Below are 22,811 nucleotides of genomic sequence, written 5' to 3'. Positions count from 1 at the left end.
CATATTGAGTGCAGCACTTTCACAACATTGTCTTTTAGGATTTGAAATAGCTCAACTGGAATTCCATTACCTCCACTAGCTTTGTTCATAGTGATGCTTTCTAAGGCCCACTTGACTTTGCATTCCAGGATGTCTGGCTCTAGGTGAGTGATCACACCATTGTGGTTATCTGAGTCATGAAGATCTTTTTTGTACAGTTCTTCTGTGTATTCTTGCCACCTCTTCTTAATATCTTCTGCTTCTGTTAGGTCCATACCATTTCTGTCCTTTATTGAGCCTATCTTTGCATGAAATGTTCCCTTGGTATCTCTAATTTTCTTGAAGAGATCTCTAGGCTTTCCCATTCTGTTGTTTTCCTCTATTTCTTTGCATTGATTGCTGAGGAAGGCTCTCTTATTTCTCCTTGCTATTCTTTGGAACTCTGCATTCAGATGGGTATATCCTGCCTTTTCTCCTTTGCTTTTTGCTTCTCTTCTTTTCACAGATATTTGTAAGGCCTCCTCAGACAGCCATTTTGCTTTTTTGCATTTTTCTTGGGGATGGTCTTGATCCCTGTCTCCTGTACAATGTCACAAACCTTCATCCATAGTTCATCAGGTACTCTGTCTATCAGATCTAGTCCCTTAAATCTATTTCTCACTTCCACTGTATAGTCATAAGGGATTTGATTTAGGTCATACCTGAATGGTCCAGTGGTTTTCCCTACTTTCTTCAAAAAAGGAGGGACAGCCAAACCCTAATCTAGGAGGCTCCATATCTTGCTCAGCACAAACTCTTCTTGGCTTTCAAGAAGAACCACCATGTTACTCTCAGGAAGGCGTTCTCTGCCTTCCTGAAGCCCCCTCCCACTCCCCTCACTGAGAGAAGCCCCGGCAGGCCTGCACTGAGCCCGTCCGCCTCTAGGGGGAGCTCCCGCCTCACCGAAGAAGAGGCAAGCGTCTTTGAAGGCCGCCCCGCCAGCCCCTTCCTCTGCGGGGACAGTCCTAGGAACTCAGAGCTCAGATGCTTACATCTTTCTCCAGAGCCCTTTTTCCCAGTTCTGATGTGCCTGCCGGGCCTTGCCATTCTGGAGAAGGTGTGGATGTTTTCCTTTTGATCAAAATGGCAGTGCTCCTTCTAAAAGGAGTTGCCTGTGTGCTAAGTTGCTTCAGTCCTGTCCAACTGTTTGTGACCCGGTGGACTGTAGCCTGCCAGGCTCCTCTGTCCATGGGATTTCCCAGCTAAGAATACCATTTCCTTCTCCAGGGCTGCCATTTCCCCCTCCAGGGGATTTTCCCCACCCAGGGATCCAACCGGGGTCTCCTGTGCCTCCTGCATTAGCAGGAGTGTTCTTTACCACTAACGGCACCTGGGAAGCCCCCGAAAGGAGTTACTGAGGTTAACTAAAAATGACAATCTTCACATTAGCTACATTTGGGACTGCAGACGCTCCCTGTAGGATTCTGGGATGAGGAAAGCAAAACCGTGGCCATTTCCCAGCAATGAACGGGACAATATTACAGAAGTTAAACTATTTTTATATCATTTTAACCCATGGAATTACTTAGGCCTTTCTACATTTTAGCATTGTTCACCTTACGTGTTGCAAGGATGATGAAAGAGTAATTCTATCTGATACTAAGTGCATTTCTTACATATCTGTCTTAAAGTGAGCAAAGGTGACTAAGAAGTGCCTCCAGGGAATCCTACAAGTCCTCCCTGTTGCTCCCCCCACGGCACCCACTTGAGAAAACATAATGCACTGATTTCTGGGGACCTGCCGTCCCAGGCGGGAGCCGCCCGAGCGCATGGCCAGGCCCCCGGGACAGCTCTGCCCCAGCCACCCTGCCTCACCTACACCCACTCACCTGGCTGACGTCCCCTGCTCATCATGGGGCCTGATCAGTAAGTGCCTGTATACCCGCCCCAGGCCTAGCTAGAGGTTGCTCTAATCTTTGTATCAGAATGTCACCACTGAGACAGTTGATCAAAGGGGCTGTGAGGGGCGTGCTCCTCTGCTGGTTTCCCTGGTAACTGATATGCCCACCTCATTTCAATCCCTCCTAGGACTGCCAACCTGTCTTCCCCTGCCCGCCCCAGTGAAGCCTGCCACCTTGTTCTGCCCACCACCTGCCACCTGAGGTGGGATGTCTGTCACCCCAGGAGCTGGCTTCAGGTGTATAAGCTCCCCCATCCATGGAACCACTGACGTCTCAGTCGCTGACTCTGGGCTCTTTCTTCAGTCCAGGCAAGTTCAGGGTTTGGTCAGGACAATGACCAAACTCTGAAAAGACCATCAGCTCCAAAACTCAGATGCTCCAGTGGGACAGGGTACCAACCCCCACTCTCCCCTCTTAATCTCCATGCCAATTCTCCAGACGGGTGGGAAACTCGTCCTGGAAAGAAAGGAAAAGTCAAGGTCTCCCTGGCATGATCTGTCACCAGGCTGGGCTGCTATGGGGTACCTCATGGCACCTTCACGAACATTTCTCTACCTAACCTCCAGGGAACTTACTCGAAATCCCTGGTTGGAGGTGGAGGGTTACGGAAAAACAAAACAAGCAGTCTGTGTTTGTAACTTTTTACCAGGAAAACCATGTCTTTCTACAACTTGGTGGTGGAGGTTTGAGGGCAAATGAAGTTATATTAGTGGGAGAGACCTCATTTACCAAATCAGGCCTCAGCATGTTTGGTAACATGTTCCCACGAGGGGTGGGAACCACCCCTACAGGCCACTGAGGAGGAGCAGGGGTTCAAAGGTGCTGCTGCTCTGCTCATTGGGAGCCTGGAGCAACAGATGACCTCATGTTCAGTTTCTGGAGGCATCCCTCTAAACTGCTGTGCAAGCTGGGGTGACCTAAGTTACCCCAACCTCTACAGTAATTCCAGTTTTGTCTCCTGTGGTCAGTAGGGCCTCAAACAACAATCAGCTGTGCCCCTATTACTCAGAAAATTCCAGAGTGCAGTGTGTGTGTGTGTGTGTTTAGATGTGTCTGTGTTTAGATGTGTCTGTGTTCAGATGTCGGTAAAGGCAATGGCACCCCACTCCAGTACTCTTGCCTGGAAAATCCCGAGGACGGAGGAGCCTGGTGGGCTGCAGTCCATGGGGTCGTGAAGAGTCAGACATGACTGAGCTCCTTCACTTTCACTTTTCACTCTTATGCATTGGAGAAGGAAATGGCAACCCACTCCAGTGTTCTTGCCTGGAGAATCCCAGGGATGGGGTCGCACAGAGTCGGACATGACTGAAGTGACTTAGCAGTAGCAGCAGTGTTCAGATGTGTGTCTATGTTCAGATGTATGTGTGTGTGTGTGTGTGTGTTTAGAAGAGAAAGAAGAAACTAGGAATCAGAACACGATTTATTTCTAAAGTTAATGTGGAAAATCTCTGACCTCACAGAAAGTGGCTTCCAAGAGCAGAAACTTTCAGGCCAGTTAGAAAGCAATACTTTCTGTATGCAAAAGCAGCAGCATGTCCATTGCGGGTCATCCGAAACCAATTTAAAATGTGCTTCCTGCACGCAGGGTCAGCTCTACGCTGCCATACTGTACTCTGAGAAATGAGATGTGCTTTGGGCAGTCCGAGAGGGGAAAGGAGCGAGTGCCCGTGATTGTGACCTGTGTTTTTGGACGGGGTTGTGTGGAACCAGCACACACGTGCTAATAGAAACTGGGATAAACACTGAAGTTCACGGCGCACTTATGTGATTCACACACACACGTGCGAACATCATGTATGTGTTATGCTGTGCCAAGTTGCTCCAGTTGCGTCCAACTCTTTGCAACCCTGTGGACCACAGCCCGCCAGGCTCCTCTGTCCATGGGATTCTCCAGGCAAGAATACTGGAGTGGGTTGCCAGGGAATCTTCAGGGGATCTTCCTGACCCAGGGATCGAACCTGTGCATTTTCAGGTGGGTTCTTTACTGTGAGGCTGCCAGGCTTAACACCATGACAGGCGGCCTGGACCTAAGTTTCGGCTTCCCCCGAAATGGTAAGATTCCCTACCCCCATCAGGTAACCTGGAGCCAGCCAATCAATATGTGCCCAGTAAGAAACAAAGGGAAAGCTGAAAAGCCTGCGAACGCCCAAGTTTGAAAAAAGCCCGCGGAAGTTTGTACCAATAAAATTGCTTTGCAAACATGTAACCAGTCCGCTTAAGCCAGCTACTAACCGCTTATGCATACCCTATAAATTTGGGTAACAGCTTCGGCTCAGGGCTCTCTGATCCTGCACCACCGCGTTGGTTGCGGCAGGAGCCCTGGCTCGAGTCAGTAATAAACTTCCCTTTTTGCGAACTGCATTGTCTTGGAAGCCTTCTCTCTTCCCGCTCGGGGATTCGGACATCGGGCATAACATTTACCACTAATGCCACCTGGAAAGCCCCATGTACATCAAATATAGATTATTCTAATGTTCATTTTAATCTCTTACGAGCAGCTCCTTACTTCTAGTCAGTGTTAACTGAAACCCATGGGTCATGATCTGTAGAAACTGAAATTAGAAAAGAACTCCATAGCATAATTTGAAAATATTAATAGCAACTATTTGATAAATTATAGCTCTATATTCTGAACAAGAGCATCAGAAAGAGCCTTTAACATAGAGAATGAAGACAGCTCATGACCACAGCTACCTTAAATAAAACTAGAGTATAAACGTCAATGTTTTGGTATCAGGTAAGAATAGAATTACCAAGTGCATAAGGCAGGAATGTCAATGTGTAATATCTTTAAAAAAAAAGAAAAAAAACCCTCAGTTTCCCACAGACAAGCTTAACAAAGTTATTAACAATTAATCGTATTAACATTTGCAAAGCTCTTAAGAGTTTTTGAGGCACTTCATTATTTCGCTCTGTCAATGTGACTGAGATAGCTTTCTACAAAACAGAAATTCGACAGGAGTGTAGGCAGGAGGAAAGGTTAAACAGGAGAAGCAGATGAATTTGCTCAACTAAATCAAAATATTTAATTAATTTGTTTGAAACAAAATAGCTTGGATTCTATACCCCCCGATTGTCTGTCTTCTTGGGCAGAAAAAGGGCAAGAATAATTTCCATGTATTTGCATCAGCAGTGAGTTCACAGTAAAAGAAATAAAACTCTACGCTTTATTAGAAGAAAATCTAACAGACCACAAATGGCACTTCCTACACATGGGCTGCTCCAGCGGGGCTCTGAGGGGGGGCTGGGCTTTGCCCAAGGCTGATGTCCAGGCACAGCAACTCCCAGCAGAGCAGTTCTTCTGCCCTTTGCCCCTCCCTGGGCAGTGGTGTCTTCTTTTGTGTCTCTGGATGTCAAAGCCTTGGACTGACCCTGATTCCCCCTTCCCGCCCCCGTTCTAACTCTCGTTTGCTCCCCGAGTCTCCTTTGTCTGCTTCTGTGGACTCCACTCAATTTCCTGTGGCGAGGCCAGGCGCCCACCCTCTGCAGAGTCTGACACTCCTCTGGTTCTCCTTAAACCTCTGGGGGGTGGTCTCCCCTGCAGTGCATTCAGCTCAGACTGTGGAGGGCATTGGGGACCTGCAAACACGACCTTCCCTGAGCTTCCAACTGTATCGCCACGCCTGCTGCGGAATCCACGTGAGCTGCAGCACCTGCCTTCCTCCCAGTCCCTGCCTAGGGGCCTATAACCTTCTCCTGGGAAAACCCCTCATCCTCGGGCCTGTCTCTAGTGTACCCCCGTGAACCCTTTCCTGCTCCCCCTGTAACTTGCCATGGCCCCCCTCCCCTCCTCAGGCTCTTACATCACAGTGACCTTTCCCTTCCCCCAGGGGTGGACGGCGCGCGCCCTGAAGGCAGGGACCACACTTCTTACTGCTTTCCCGATGGGCTGGCACAGCACCCCCTTACTGGAGACGCTCCATCTCTGCTGAACCATGCAGAGAGCCATGTGCATGTTTTTTTATAGAAAATAAGTGTGAAGGCAGGTGAAGTCATTCTTGGCTCAAGTCTATAAAAAAAGAAGCAGGCCTCCGGTTCACTCAAAACACCGTTACTCACTCTCCTAACGAGCGACCAACAGCCAGCAAGTGAGTCAGCTCGGGGATGGGATTCAAAACTGAGAGAGACGTGAGGCTGAGTCACCCCAGCAGCCGGGCGGTCCTGTCCAGATTTTCATCTGAAAGGACGACCGAGCGGCCACAGGAACAAGCAGGTGAGCCCTGGCAGATGCCACAGCCGGACAGACGGCCCAGAGCTGGGTCTCTAAGCATGGCAGGTGGCTCATTGGTATGTGCAGCAGAGGCCAGAGAGCAGGCTGATCAGACCCCACAGCTGCAGAAATTCAGGCCTCGTGAGGAATGTTCTCCACAGGGCTGAGTATTCAAGAGGGTGTGCATGTGTGACATGAATGCATGAGATGCTTTCATGCTGTCTGTAGAGCACGTGTGTGCATGCTCAGTTGCTAAGTTGAGTCTGACTCTTTGCGACCCCATGGACGGTAGTCCGCCAGGCTCCCCTCTCTGTGGGGTTTCCCAGGCAAGAAAACTGGATCACTGGGAAAGACCTTGATGCTGGGAAAGACTGAAAGCAGAAGGCAAAGGGGGTGGAAGAGGATGAGATGGTTAGATAGCATCACTGACTCAATGGACATGAATTTGAGCAAACGTCCTCCTTCCTCCTCCCAGGGATCTTCCTGACTTGCAGACTGAACCTGTGTCTTCTGCACTGGAGGGCGGCTTCTTCACCAGAGCCACCCAGGAAGCCCGCCTCTGTAGCAGAAGGAAGGTGTTGGATACAGTGCAGAACTTAGCCGCACTTTCTTTGCGGTTGACCTTTTTATTTTGCAGAGAATTCTTTAAGACTGAGCACATTCTAATTGATGAATAACTCAACTCAGTAACTATTTATGAGTCTACACTGAATTTTAAAGTGTTCAAACAGGAAAGAAGCCTATCCCATTTTTTTCAAAAGGGTGAGAAAGAATCAAATGTTTTAAAGTCATCTGGATTCAGTTTAAAAAAATCTTTTTTCCTGGGAGTTATGATGTTTGAAGATTTTGAATATAAGCTTTCTGACTAGCATAGAATTTGATAAAGGAGCTTAGGAGCAGTTTGTTAAGATAGGCTTGGTCCTTTTATCTGACTGGGGCCACAATGTTCGCCGGAACATGCAATAATCTCATTTCTGAGCAGTGCTCCAGTTATGCCAGAGAAAAGAACAAAGAGATGATCAGCCTGTGAAAAGGCATGGCAGGAGGGAGGAAGGGAGATTAGAAGCAAGAAGAAAATTAGAAAGGAAGGGAGCGTGCATGGAGAATAGAGAGAAAGACAGGAAGAAAGATGATTGTAGGAGAGCAAGACCCAGAGAGACAGGGGCTTCAGAGGTACCTGGTGTGTCTGGGATTATCAAAGGGGATGAAGGCTCTGCCATCAATGGAAGTGCAAGGAGAAACAAAGTCATGTGGACATGGCTGTGTGGGGCACCCACATTTTCCAAAAAGCAACAGAGGACCCCAAAGTTACATAGTTTAGACAAACTGTGACCTGAAGAAAGTACCATAGCAATTAAAAAAAAAAAAGCCACCACTACTTAAGTTTCCAACCACTAGGCCTGAGGTGAGATTCTTAGTCTATTATGTCCTTCAATCCTGATACCAACCTGGGGGCAGGCACTGGCAGACCCACGTTACGGATCAGGTTCCTGAGGGCTGTGGGGTAAGGAGCTGGTCTAAGATCGCGTGTCTGGTGATGGAGCCAAGGTCTGACCTCAGCAGACTCCTTCATTCACTCCATTATCTACTCATTCATTCTCTTCCCAGATGTTCCCTGCTGGGCATAGCCAAGCTCCTGGATTTCAGTCACTGGAAGGAGCTGGAGAAGAAGACAAATTCCTTGCTCTCAGGACCATAACATCTAGCAAACCCTGCCCTGAGGCATGTGGTCCAGGAAGGTGTGGGTGGAGGAGAGAGAAGGGCCACGGGGGTAGGACCACAGCTCTGCCATCTTGCTGGGCAAACAGAAAAGAACTCACAGCACTGAGCCTCAGACTTCACGCTCATATGTGGGAACCCTCTCAGTTTAAGTCCTGGCCTACAGCAGAAAGTCAGTACCCCCTCTTTCCTTCCCCGTCGGGAGGAGAAGGTGAGGAGGTGAGGAGAAGACCATCAAGAGGTTGTCTGAGAACCCCAGTGACAGACTCGAAGTCCGAGTCTATCTCGGGTAACTGGCAGGCACTCCAGGTGGGGACCACAGACTCTGTTTAGGGTCCCAAAGGGTCTGTGCACGGCAATTCTAGCAACAAGCTCAGCCCCTGAGGGCTGCCATAAAATACAGGATGCACAGTTAAATTTGGATTTCAGATAAACAACAAATATTTTCAATGTATAAGTATATCCCGTACTCTATTTGGGGCATACTTATACTAAACGTTTTTCATTATTTATCTGAAATTAACTTTGACTGAGCATCTTCTTTTTTTTCTCTCTCTCTCTAAATGAGGCAACTCTGAAACCAGGCAAACTTCTGCCTTGATCAGGAACAAACTGCTCCCACATCCTCCCTTTTCAGCCCACTGAGATGCTCCAACTCTTCTCTGTACTGGAGGTTATATCTCTCATCCCCTGGTTCTCTACTTTTTCTCTTTCTTTTTTTCTCTGCATCTCTCATGCAACCCCTTTCACTCCTACCAAATCAATATATGAAGCCTCCGGAGCAGCCCCGATAGGTCCAGAATTCGATTCCATGGTCATAAATGATGCTGCTGTGGGGTCTGTGTGTGTGCATGTGCCTGCTATGTTCACCTCCTAACATGAGGACCATGTCAACCCCGCCTCACTGGGAAGACACCTGGAAAGTTCCCTAGTAGCATGAATTATGTTTGCATCCACAATAATGGAAGATGCTTAGATCCTCTGAGTAGCATCAGTTGCTGCATAAACTGAGAGAACAGCTTTGAGTTCATCCAGTAAGCACCACAATCAAAAGCCACGAGCTAGAAACCCTTTGTTTTAAGTCACACTACGTGAAAAGGACCTGAAAGTGTGGGTCACGGTTTCATCTGTCTGAGGACACCTTTATACGTACTCGGGACTTTCCACCTCCAGTTTCAGGGCCGAGTGGACAACGGGTAACTGGTGGGAACCCGCGGTAAGCACAGGGCACCTGGCTCGGTGCTCTGTGGTGACCTGGGGGGGCGGCGGGGAGAGGCGCAAGGGAGACTCAAGAGGAGCGGACACATACATGACCGATGCACACTGTTCAGCAGACGCTAACACAACAGTGTCAAGTAATTATTCCCCAATTAAAAACAAAACAAAACAAAAAAATGGAAGGTGGCAAACATCCAGTTAGTTTCAGGGGCATCCCCAGCAGTGTTCCTGGCTACCATCCTACAATGAGACAGGGAGCTTGGTACAGAGGGAAAAACCATGCGCTGAGAAAGTTCCGCTACTAAAACACTCTCAGGTGAAACTAAACAATGCACTTAACAGTGAGTCCATGGCCTGGGACAAGCTCGTTTATCACTGTGGACTGTGAGAAGGGGAAGTTCTGACCAGTGCCTGTCTGGGGACCACACTGTGAGCGGCACAGGTGTAGAAGACCCCAGAATTTTATATGCCGCACCCAAAATAAAATAACGCAAATGGGGAGCTCTCCCTTTCCGCCCATCTTGTGGACCAAAGATCCTCTTATTCCCTTGAAGTAAAGGCATATGTATATATATATATACATACATATATACAGCATTCTGACAATCTAACTTAGTATCTATCCACACAACCATGCCCCCAGATTAGAAAGAGGAGGAAGGGGTGCTTACTCTTCTTGTCGCAAGTCGTTGACACTGCGGTCCAAGGAGATCATGTCACTAGCCACCATATTAAATCCAAACTCTTTAATGCTGGCTTGAACTGCGTGTTTGAATTCTGGTCCCAGAACCAATGGCTTGGCTTTCTCTCCAGGTCCACCGACCACTCCGGGAGGCTCAGGCTCTTTGGGCTCAAAGTTCCCGAGGACCCCCGGGCGGAGCACAGGATCACGGTAGGTGAAAGTCTGGGGTTTAAACGTGAGATATTGCCTCTGCATGATGTCTTTCTGGTTCTCTCCTCCGGAGCGGTGCTCTTGTTCATGTCTGGCCTTGTTCCTTCTTCGAATAGACTCCAAGTCCACTTCTACGCCTTCCACATGAGGCCAGGGCACCACGGGTTTGAATCTGTCATCCCCGAGGGCTAGTCCGTTGCCCCCTCTGTCAGGCATGGGATTATTAACAGCTCTGTCTTCCTACACAAAAGGGAGGGGGGCATACAGTGAGTACATGAAGGCAACCACAGCAGAGTTTATGACACCAATGTGCACATTTTAAAAACAGCCCAGGTAATGATAAAATGGTATGAATCATGAAACTAAAGCAGGCCATGAACCAGGACCCCCTTATCACAGGAAACCATTCCTGGAGAGGAACGGCAACAGAATAATTCTTTGCCCCTGTTGTTGTTTAGTCTCTCTCTCATGTCCAAATCTTTACAACCCCATGGACTGCAGTCCACCAGGCTCCTCTGTCCATGGGATTCTCCACGCAAGAATACTGGAGTGGGTTGCCATTTCCTCCTCCAGGGATCTTCCCAACCCAGGGATAGAACTGGGGTCTCCTGCATTGACAGGTGGATTCTTTACCGCTCAGGCACCTGGGAGGCCCAATTCTTTGCCTTACTGTTCCAAAATAAAGGGGTGGACGCATTTTTTACTTCTCTCCGCATAAACTCAACTCTCTATCAACAACCCCTTAATAAAGCACATTGCTGGACTTCCCTGGTGGCTCAGTGGTAAAGAATCCGCCTGTAATGCAGGAGACCCTGTTTTGATCCCTGGGTCGAAAAGATCCCCTAGAGAAGGGAATACCAACCCACTCCAGTATTCTGGCCTAGAGAATTCCATGGACAGAGGAGTCTGGCGGGTTACAGTCCATAGGGTCACAAGAGTCAGATATGACTGAGCGACTAACCCTTTCAAAGCACATCGTTACAGGCTGGAGCAGTGAGGCTCTAAGACCTTTGACCAAAGCAGGCGCTTAACAGGTCCTGTGTGTGGTGTGGTTGTCCCAGTTGTCTGGTGGACGAGGAACATGACGTCCTGTCGGTCATATGGCCACATGGTGCGGTGGTGCTGGGTGTCAGCCCGCCCAAGGCTGGCTTAGTGGCCCAAATGGCAGCGGACAGGGGCTGGGCTATGATCTTGACAGCCCCCACTGAGTGTTTCTGCTCTGGGAGAGTTTAGCTGAGTTCAGAACTATAAAACAAGCTCTGACGACCGTAACCAAGGCTAACAGAGCTCTTAAACCACACCCAGGACCTAGCTGGCCCCGTTCCAAAGGTGGCCCCAGGAAAACCGGATTCTGTGTGCATCAATGTTCCAGAAGGCTGGCCTCCCTTTCTGTCCAGACGCCCTTCGTCAGCTGCACAGATCTTCCTGTCAGAAGCCCTGCATGCCTCTGTCCCTGGGGTCACGTGTGAAGTTTCTGTTCAGTCAGCGCCAGTCTTTGTATAGCCCTGTTTCTCAGAATCAGCCGCACCTCAGTGGCGTTAAATACACTGACGTCAGCGTCCCACCCCTCAGATACCAAGATTGAATGGGTGGGAGCGTTTGGAGTTTTAAGAATGCCCCAGGTGTTTTCAATATGCAGCAGGGTTCCAATGGCTTAAAGGCAGGGCTGCCGGCTGTAACCAGAAGAGGAAGCTACAGGCTGTGTGTGGCCAGCCTAGGGCGGGTGAGTGGGTCAGAACCAGGACTGCAGGCCCGGCTAACAGACCTGCCACCCTCCCTCCCCGTCAAGCCAGGATCCCCCGAGTCCTGAAGAGAGTCATAAAAGAGTTCAAAACCATCTGACCGACATTTTTATACAGTGTTAGAGCTATTTTGAAAAGTCAAGTTAAAGACTTTGGAGAGTGCAGAAGTAAGGCTGATACGCAGGTTGCTGTCCAGTGGTGGTTATTTATAGACAAGGGACTCTTTGGAAAGTCAGCTAATTCAAATGTGAATTTAGTCAATGTCAAAGTTTTGGTAAGGGCTAGCTGAGGACTAAATTGAGAGAGTTCAAAAAGGAACTTAACAAATGTACACTGAGAGTCCGACGGACTGCAAGATCAAACGAGTCAATCCTAAAGGAAATCAACCCTGAATATTCACTGGAAGGACTGATGCTGAAGCTGAAGCTTCAGTATTTTGGCCACCTGATGTGAGGAGCTGACTCATTGGAAAAGACTCTGATGCTGGGAAAGATTGAAGGCAGGAGGAGAAGGGGACGACAGAGGGTGAGGTGGTTGGATGGCATCACCGACTTGATGGACATGAGTTTCGGCAAACTCCAGGAGACAGTGAAGGATAGGGAAGCCTGGCATGCTGCAGTCCATGGGTTCGCAGAGTCAGACACGACTTGGCAACTGAACAACAATCTCTTTGTTTAGGTAATACTCTAAGCATGTGATACAACATTCATAGGATCCTTAACGGTATATCATGAAAGGCAATCTTCCTGCCTTCCCTCTGGTACAGGCACTCACAGCCGGCATTTCCTTGTGAATCTTCCAGGTATAAACACACACGGGCATGGATGATGAGAACTTTTTGCTGAACAAGGGACACAGATTTTTACTGACCCATTAATTTTAAGAAGGAACCATAAGATGTTACAACCAGTTCAAAGGTGAATCCTTTGAATGACCTGGTGAAGAACAGATAAACATATAAACATCAAGAATGCTGCAAAGAATTGACAAATAGATGCATACCCAGAGGGCAATAACCAACTGCATTCCACAGGATACGGTTTCCATTTCAATGGACAAGACTCTTGCGCATTACTACCAGTTTTCTATCATTTACAGGATTGTGAAACAGGTTGGAGTTCATGCAGGGATGAGATAACCTGCAAAGCTGAGTTGGAAAATGCACCCAGTAACCTTTTGGATCCATTTCAAAGTTTTCCCACAATTTTTATCCCATAACATAGAACTAAGTGCAACATGCGGCACCTCGTCCAACCATCTAAGAGGATGCCTTTGTTCAGGTACATGTGGATAAGCCTTCTGCACCAGGCTTCTGACCACTGCCCACCTGAGTCAAGTAGCAGGCACTTGTTGTTTAGTCGCTAAGTCAAATCCGATTCTTTGCGAGCCCATGGAATGTGACCCATCAGGCTCTTCTGTCTATGGGGTTTCCCAGGTAAGAATACTGGAGTGGGATGCCACGTCCTTCTCCAGGGGATCTTCCCTACCCAGGGATCAAACCCTCATCTCTTATGTCTCCTGCACTGGCAGGCAGGTTCTTTACCCCTAGTTCCACCATGGGAAGCCCATGGGAAGTACTGCAATAAACAAATTAAAATAGATAAGTCCTTATAAAACTCTAAGATACCAGACTCAAGTTGCTGATGTTGAACCAAGAACCCCACAAAAAGGAGGAAGACTCAGTCTCTCCCTTCAACTTTTCACATCAAGGCTCCAGTGAACTAGTAACTGGAGAGGAAAAGAGTAAGGTTAGGGAAACAGGTTCAGAAAAGTAGACTGAACAGGTCATCAGCCGTCACAGGACATCCTCTGTGGTGTCTGATATCCCACTGGAGGAAAGCTGCTTATGGGAAGAATGTGGAACATGACAATGAGTGAAATCTAGGTGCCCAAAGCAGGAGACATCTGTTGTGGTTCGGTGGGCAGGTACTGATGTGAGACTCACAAATATCAACATTTCTCAGGCTCACCCACCTCAACAAGAGAATGTTTAATGGATTCAAACCTCATGCTCATCTTTCTTCAAAAGTTGTTTTGATCTTTCCTTTGTCTAACCTTTGACTTTTCTATTTTTTGGTCATGCCATGTGACTTGTGGATCTTAGTTCCCTGACTAGGGATCAAACCCGGGCCCTTGGCAGTGAAAGCAGAGTCCTAACTGCTGGACTGCCAGGGAAGTCCCCAGCCTTTGACTCCTGGTATTGCATGTAGATCTTTTAGGAGCCTGTCTGTTCTCCTCCTCATTCTAGCATCTCTTCATCTCCCCAGCAAGGTGACCGGGTTCATTTGATCTTTCCTCCCTCTGTGTCCTCAGCCCACATCTTGCTTCTCATCTCTGGGTCCACAGTCAAAGGCTTCCTGAACATTGCTACTGGGGTCACCCTGGCACCTAAACTTAAGATGCCCTGGAAGGAACTTGCTGTCATTCCACGGCACACACCTGCTTCATTCACTGTCTTCCCCACCTCAGGGCTGGGAACTCCCATCCACTCAACTGATCAAACTCAAGTCCTCCACTTCATCCCCAGCCTCCTGTTCTCACATCTGAACAATCACCGACTCCTGCTGTCCCACTGCCCGTGTGGCTCCGGAACCTGGCCATTTTCTCCACACCCTCGCTGTAGTGAAATAAGATTCGTATTTTATAGCAGGACAAGAAAAATTTAAAGAACGACAAAAATTTAAAGAAGAACAAAAGCTCTTCGCTGCTTTTTGCCCCCTTCCCTCCCCTCCACTATGCATCGCATATCTACATTATGCATCAACCAGATCTCCCCCATCAATAGAAATACCTGCTTAGTCCCAAAGAGCAGCATTCTCCTAGCATCAACAAAACAGCTCCTTAAAGATAACATTCCTTCTTGAACGTGTAAGGGTTCATGTGACCCATGACAATGATACTTAGGTCTGGATGACATAAACTGTCAGTAAGACCTCATTTGATGTCCAGCCCTCTGTCTAAAATACTCACATACCTGTGCCTTGACTTCTAACAGGTGGAACAGTTCTCAAATGCACTTTCTTAGATTATTATCCTCAAATCTGGCTCCCATAAAGTCTCCCATATCTTTCTTAGATCAACTAACCTTTTGTGGACACTGCAAAGGCCTAGGACAGGCCACATCCCCTCTCAACAGGAAGAGCAGTGATGACGCAAACACTGTCCTTAAGTGCGTCACACGTGTTTATTGTTGCTGTTCAGCCGCTCAGTCGTGTCCAACTCTTTGCAACCCCACGAACTGCAGCCTGCCAGGCTTCCCTACCCTTCACTATCTCCTGGAGTTTGCGCAAACTCATGTCCATTGAGTTGGTGATGCCATCCAATCATCTCTTCCCTCGTGGCTCAGACAGTAAAGAATTTGCTTGCAATGCAGGAGACCCAGGTTTGATCCCTCGGTCTGGAAGATCCCCTGGAGAAGGGAATGGCAACCTACTCCAGTATTCTTGCCTGGAGAATTCCATGGACAGAAGAGCCTGGTGGGCAACAGTCCATGGGGTCACAAAGAGTTGGACGTGACTGAGCACATGCACACACACTATACAGACAAAACAGCCCACAGAGAAGTGACCTAATGTCAGGATCAGTACATGGCAGGGTGAAGCGTGCATCCAGGCAGAGCCATGCTCCTGATTCCTAGGTGTTAGCGCCTCCCATTCCAACGCTGCACTCACTGTCCTTCATCATTATCGTTCTGCAGCCAAAGCAGTGGTGGTGGTGGCGGCTTAGTCCCTCAGTTGTGTCCGACTCCTTTGTGACCCCCTGGACTGTAGCGTCCCAGGCTTCTCTGTCCATGGGATTCTCCAGCCAAGAATACTGGAGTGGGTTGCCATTTCCTTCTCCAGGGGATCTTCCCGACCCAGGGATCGAACCAGCATCTCCTGCATGTCCTGCATTGGCAGGCGGATTCTTTACCACTGAGCCACCAGGGAAGCCTGTAGCCAAAGTGACTTCCCTGAAATTCAGGTATGAATGGGTCCCTTCTCCTGCTTGCAAGCTCCACGCTGGTCCTCTTCCCCAAGAGAATGGATGCTCTTCCTGGGACATTTCCAGCTCCTGCCTGTACTCACCTCTTCACCTCACCCCCTGGAGCAGGAAGCACTCCAGGCTCTTGGACCACAGGGTCACTACCAAGAAGATGTTACTGTAGTGCCCAGAGCAGCCAGACAAGGTGGATGGGTAGGGCTGTGTTCCTGCAAAACCTCACGTACAAAGACAGGCAAATGGGGATAGATCTGCCCCTCCCCCTCCAACTCTGCACTGGACTCTAAGTTCCATGAAAGGGGAGGGACCACATCCATGGGATGCGCCACTGCACCCCCAGCGCTTCTGCCATGCGATCCTCAGTAAGCATTTACAAACAGATGCCTGGATCCCACCATTTCTGCCTGGTTTATGGAAGGGAGCCTGAGATGGAAAGGATGAGAATGGGGCACACGGACTGGGAAAGAGGGGCTCGATCAGAGAGAACCTTCCTGGCAGTGCTCGAGGAATTCAGCAAGAGAAGAACTTGATGTCCCCTGCACAGTGCTATGCTCTTAGGAACGCTATATAATAGTCACTGGAAAAAAATTGGATTTGCTCACTTCTCAAATCCAAAAGCAAAACCAATATGAGAACTATCTGCCTCACTTCAAGTCAATTAAGAAAAATCATGTCAAATCCCCATGTTCTGTGATTCAAAGGATGCAGTGAGACAGTGTAATAGTAGTAAGCTCCCTGGAGAGAGGATACACGCTCCTCATCCTGGATGCTGAATGAGACCTGAGTTGGCTTTGTGACTCGCTGGTGTTCACACACCTTCAGAAGCACCAGCTGATTCCCTCAACAGTCGAAATCAACAGGTCACTGTGGACCAGAAATGGACGATGGAATCGGTGGGTCATCTTCTAAGATCACTATGTCCATAAAGGTGGAAATGTACTGAAGAGCAGAATCCCTTATTCCCAGAAGGAAACAGGGGACTGTCAGGAATCAGGTCAGACTGCTCACTTTACATCTCACAATTTACAAAGCTCCCCATCACCCCCAAATCACCCTTATGGTATCTTCGCGAGACAGTCATGCCCTGGTAGAAATGATACGAACACAAAGGAATTTAGAGCCAGTGAAAGTAATGCAGGCGTGGCTCTGAAATGCCAGGGAAGCCTCGAAAGCTAAGCTGGTAATGAAGAGCTCCTGCACACACCAGAGGTCCTGAGAAGGCAGCTCTGCTCTGCGACGTGGCCGCCGCTGATGGCCGCTTGCAATTCGGTTGTCTTTCTGCCTGAGCCACAGAGCTTAGGACTTAACAGGTCAAACTAAATTCTATAGTTTAAAAGCCCTTTTGATGAAAAAAACACCTTTAATTAGAAAAATCACATCAGCATCCCTTCTCTAGCTGCACTTGGTCATGCACCAAGAAGCCCAAGAAGTGGAAGAGATCAGGGAGGTGGGGTGGGAGGGCAGGGGGCATAATCAAGGAGTTCAGAAGACACAAGGGTGTGCCCATGGGCTGGGCATCCCCAGCCTGCCTGCGGCAGGATGTGGGTGGGGGCGCGGTCTCTCCCTGGCACCTAGAGCTAGATTCTGAGCTGGCCCTTCCCCAGCTGACATCCTGTGCTGATAAAGACCACCACTCTGGCTCCTTCCAGAGAGCTGAGAGCTGACTGCACTGCACTGGGGATCAGTGGTCCATCTGGGTGTGGGAGGTGGGGGGTTGCTGTCAAGTAATTTGCTCAATCAGGGTTTAAAATGGATACACTCAAGATTAAACAGAGACCTTGAAAAGTGAAAAAGTCAAAGGGTTAGTCAGGTCCGGTAGCCCTCCAGGCTCCTCTGTTCATGGGATTCTCCAGGCAATACTGGAGTGGGTTGCCATTTCCTCCTCCAGGGGATCTTCCTGACCCAAGGATTGAACTGGGGTCTCCTGCATTACAGGCAGACTCTTTCCCGTCTGAGCCACTGGGAAAACCCAAATAGAGACTTTACCAATCCCTGAATATGTAGGATGCATTTTCTTATGGAAAAGGACCCTATTCAAATACATTTTAAGACCAATGGCAATGCCTCCATTGGCAATAAAGGCAGAACTGGAAATGGAGGAGGGTGTGGCTCATCAGTGAGAAAAAGGATTACCTTCTGATAAAAATAACAAATAAATTAAAAGTGGTTGGCAGTAATATTAGTAAGTCTGGGTAATAAATTCCATCATGTTTCCTCAGAAGCACATGGTACAATTTTAAACAAAATGTAGTTGAACCAAATTAACTGATCAAAATGGTTAAAATTGTGATAAAATTTACTTTGTAAAAACCATGTCGATAAGGAAGGTAAACTGCAAATTCCTTAGTAATATAAACTTTCCATTTTCAACATAGAAATTAAAGTTACAACTGGAAAAGGGGGAGATTTCATACAAGATCCTTCTCTGTATTAACACTATCACCTCTAATGTTCTATTCTCTAAGTATGAAATAAGTTCAAGCCAGCAGTTTTTTGAACTCTACCCCTCCTCTCAGGTCCCAGAATATTTCCAACACTGCCCTTCTCAAGTTGCCTTAGAATCTGTTCACAGGTTTCTCCCCAGACAAAGGTTCTCAGGGTGGTTATCTGTGTGTACACAGTAGGTACTCTGTGCGTTTCTTCATGGGCTGAACAAATGGGGAATGTCTTGCTCTGGGTTGTGTCACCTATTTATTTGCTGGAATATAAACTGGCTTTGCATCCACTGGCTATGTCACTGCTGGATTTGGTTTAAGGTAGCATTTCTGAGTCAAACCAGTCCATCCTAAAGGAAATCAACCCTGTATATACATTAGAAGGACTGATGCTGAAGCTGAAGCTCCAAAAATACTTTGGCCACCTGATGAGAAGAGCTGACTCATTGGAAAAGAGCCTGATGCTGGGAAAGACTGAGGGCAGGAGGAGAAGGGGTGTGACAGAGGATGAGATGGATGGATGCATCACTGACTCAATGGAAAGGAGTTTGAGCAAGCTCCAGGAAATAGTGAAGGACTGGGAAGCCTGGCGTGCTGCCGTCCATGGGGTTGCACAGAATCAGGCGTGACTTAGCAACCAAACAAAAACAACAACAAAAGTATTTTGAGAATCTGAGTGAGATAACTGAAAACATTACTTTCCCTATGAATCTAAATCTTAAATAATCCTTTTTTAGTTTTTCTTCTTCAGATTTGAATAAATCATGCCTGCAAGTGCAGTTTGTTATTTCGTGGAAAATGAGTACTTTATTTAAACACAAGAAAGTAAATCTGCTGGTGTTAGTCTGAGCCTGTAGGCCAATTTACCTCACCAATGGTCTCTTGTTAAATTTGGTCCTTGTTTTAAAACAGAAATACACTAGAGATTCTAAATCATGTCAGAAAACTACCAGACAGTACTCAAGAAGGAATAAATGAAAAGAAGAAATGGGCAAACAAAGGACCAGAATATAGGTTAATGTCTACAAATAAAAGGATAATACATTGGTTATTCTTTTACAGCAAATTTTTATTTGTGAGACTGTTTAACGGCCTAGATCAAAGTTAATTACCATACACCACTAACCAAGAGGTCTATGAAACATGCAATTTAAACACCTTTATGAAATCCAAATAACTATTTTTCATGCCTTAGCTCATTAACTGAGTTACATACATATGCTGTAGATTTAAAACAATATTTCTTGTTGTGAATATTTAGTATTATATTTTTAGCTGACGAGAACTGAATTTTAAGAATCAACTATAAGTACTAAACAACTGATCAATAAATCATTTTGTAGTACATTTCAAAAGGTGATGAAGCTATATTTGTCAAAGTTTATGCCACGATTTCAGTGGCAAGAGTACAGACCTTAACACAGGATTGTAAAAACAAGTCACACCAACGTCATTTGAAAGTCCCATCTCCCACAAGTAATAAAAGGCAGATTATAACACCTCTCAGAAATCATAAAAGGATACAGTTGGGCAGATTTTAACTCTCTGTGTTTGGGAGATGAGCAATTACTGAATTTTAAAAAGAAAGCTCCTAAGTGATATTTTCATCCTAAAAACAGCATATAATAAGTGTTACACAAAATATTTTAATAAAAGTGTCAACATTTCACAATACAGATCCCACCACATTATTCCCACAAAATGACCTATCTAAAAATAAGGAAAGGATTGGGGGAAGAGTGAGGAGAGAAAGACAAAGGCAAAGCAAGGGGAGAAAATGGTAAATTAAAATCTGTGAAGATTTTTAAACACATGAATAATGTATGTATGCATATATATTATGTATGCAGTGGAGAGTGGGAATATACATTTAAAAGCCAAATAGCCTAGCAGGATGAGAAGCAAGAAATTAACCCTGCTGAATAGACCCTTCAAAGGAACAGCCACAGCATTTTGTCAGGTGGAGACAGAGGATCCTCTGAGCTGAACCAGCAGAAAAACGAGCCCCCCACATCTGCTCCTCCTCTGCCCACCCACTCTAGAACCTTCTTTCAGCTGTGCCCGTCAGCTCCACTTTCTTACCTAGAAGCGCCGAGATTCTCCACTCTTCTTTCCAGATCATCTTTACTTATTTTTTGTATTTTTTTGGATGTGGACCATTTTTAAAGTCTTTTATTGAATTTGTTACAAGGCACATGGATCTTAGCTCCCTGACCAGGGATCAAACCTGCACCCCCATGCATCAGAAGTACAGAATCTTAACCACTGGATGGCCAGGGAAGTCCCAATATTTTTAATATATTTTAAAAGAGCAAGTCCTTCATCAGTCCCTGGGGACCACACTGTTATGACTTTTTCTTTTTTTAATCCAGAGACGTGCTTATTTAATCCTATCTTTTGGTTTTTGTCACTAATATAACAAAGAATTGATGCTTTTGAACAGTGGTGCTGGAGAAGACTCTTAAGAGTCCTTTGGACAGCAAGGAGATCAACCCAGTCGATCGTAAAGAAAATCAACCCTGGATATTTATTGGAAGGACTGATTTGGAAGCTCCAATACATTGGTCACCTGATGCAAAAAGCCGACTCATTGGAGAAGACCCTGATGCTGGGAAAGACTGAAGGCAGGAGGAGAAGATAGCATCACCGACTCAATGGACATGAGTTTGAGCAAAGTCCAGGAGACAGTGAAGTACAGGGAAGCCTGGTGTGCTGCAGACCATGGGGTTGCAAACAGCTGGACACAACTGAGAGACTGAACAAGACAAAAACATAACAATGAACTTCATCATCTGACACCAGTCAAACCAAACAGACAGTTTCATTCTTCATTCTCCTTCACATCCGGCGATCCCAGTGAAGACACCTAATGATTTCCCAATCTTCCTGAAAACCTTCTTGAAAAGTATGTCGCCACCAGGATCATCAATAATGCTTAGGATGTGAAGGAAAGCATTTTACTGAGGGAGAGCAGAAAGAAGTCAGACATAGCCTTTGTGCCCAAAGAGACCGTTGGGGATACCCTTTAGAAAGCTGAGCAAGCAGGGCTCTTTCATCCTTGCAGGGAAGAGTTCTGGAATGAACGGAGCGCCCTTAAGGCAGGCGCTACTGCTGTGCTTTCCGAGATACGGGGAGACCGTCCTCACTCTGCCCTGGAGTCTGCCTCCATCACAGCTCAGAAGACAGCACTGCCGTGTGGGGCTTCAAAGCACAGACGCTGTGATTGGGATAAGACAATCTTCTCTTGCAAATCTGAAAAAAGTAATATCACCTCAAGGAAGAAAATACCTCAACATTCCCAGGGCAGATACCCCATTTTAAAGTATGGGACAACATTTACTACTGTGTCGTGACAAGAAATTCATTTTAGGAGGTGGTGACAAGGAAACCTATGTACGTGAGAAAGAAAAATACAGAGCAGATCGGGGTTATTCACTAACAAATGTTCTGATGTTTTATTTTTGAATGGCAGCAGGCCTGCTCTCAAGAGGGCGTGCTTCTCCAGGGATCCGGCAGCTCTATCATGAGTGTTATTTGACGTTCAGGTCAGTATTTATATGTATCATTAAAAGGTGAAAGAACTGTCCTTCTGGTTATCTAAATATCTAGCAGGTCTGCTTCCTGCAAGACACTCTCCAAGGTATTAGCAGGTGGCCCGGGCTTCTTCGCAGAGGAAGGGAGGCTGGGAGAGGCTGGATCTGTATTTGCAGACACTGAGGCACAGGGATGGGGGGATGGTTGGGGGATAAGAAGCAGGGGTGAGAGGTGGGGCTTGGCAGCCATTCTAGACTAAGGCAAAGACACAAAAGCATTAAAAAGAACAGGGAATATTCAGGGAACTACAGATGGTTCGGTGTGACAAGTGCAGGGGACACATGGGGAGGAGCCAGGAGATGCGATGCCAGTGTGTGTGCGTGCTCAGTTGTGTCTGACTCTTTGCGACCCCAGGGACTAGAGCCCACTGGGATCCTCCACCCATGGGATTCTCCAGGCAAGAATACTGGAGCGGGTTGCCATTCCCTTCTCCAGGGGATCTTCCCGACCCAGAGATCGAACCCAGGTCTCCTGTGCTGCAGGCAGTTTCCTGAATTGCAGGCCGACTCTTTACCAACTGAGCTAGCACTCAACAAGGCTAAAGACTAGGTGTGTTATTAAATGAACAAGAACCCTGAGGCCCGAGAGGCGGTTTTGCTCTGTGGCAGGACTCACTCACGGTTCCGAGACACATGAGGACACCAGCTGGGGCCAGAAGCCTGGGTCTGGGGGTATCGGGACTCCTCGGGTTTATCTTCTCCCCAACCACAAATGGAAAGAGCCCACTGTTTTATCACCCGGTGCTAGAGGTGTCCTGTGGGCCTCATGTTCTGAAACGTCCGACTGACGGATTGTTGAGCCCCTGCTCTGCTGGCTGCAGGGACACAGTGGTGCATACGCACCCCTGCCCCCAGGGAGCCCTCCATCAAAGTGGGAGACATGCAATCACGTCATCACACAAACGGGGTGCCCTGGGAGGTCTGGTCTGGCCTAGCCTGGGAAGTTAGGGAAGGCTACGAGAAGGAAGGGTTATGCAGGACAAGGTCAAGAGAGGAGGGAGAGCGTTCCACGTCTGGATTGAGTACTGCAAAGTCCCCCAGAGGCTCCCTGTGGTGTCAGCGCAAAGAGGGGGCGGGGCGGATGGTTGTCTGTGTGTAGACA

At 47.4% G+C, this 22,811-nt stretch overlaps 1 protein-coding gene across 2 annotated transcripts in view; it reads right to left on the bottom strand.

Annotated features, from left to right (window-relative positions):
* GALNT7 (polypeptide N-acetylgalactosaminyltransferase 7) overlaps positions 1–22,811 on the bottom strand; it is a 133,628-nt gene that overhangs the window by 55,198 nt on the left and 55,619 nt on the right. For both annotated transcript variants that reach the window (XM_043890726.1, XM_043890725.1), the window contains exon 2: positions 9,738–10,198. In XM_043890726.1, the coding sequence (XP_043746661.1) occupies positions 9,738–10,198 (461 nt within the window). The remainder of the gene's footprint in view (positions 1–9,737; positions 10,199–22,811) is intronic.

Source organism: Cervus elaphus, chromosome 29 (genome assembly GCF_910594005.1).
Source record: "Cervus elaphus chromosome 29, mCerEla1.1, whole genome shotgun sequence".
Taxonomy (NCBI): domain Eukaryota; kingdom Metazoa; phylum Chordata; class Mammalia; order Artiodactyla; family Cervidae; genus Cervus; species Cervus elaphus.
This window is presented reverse-complemented; position numbering and strand designations above follow the sequence as displayed.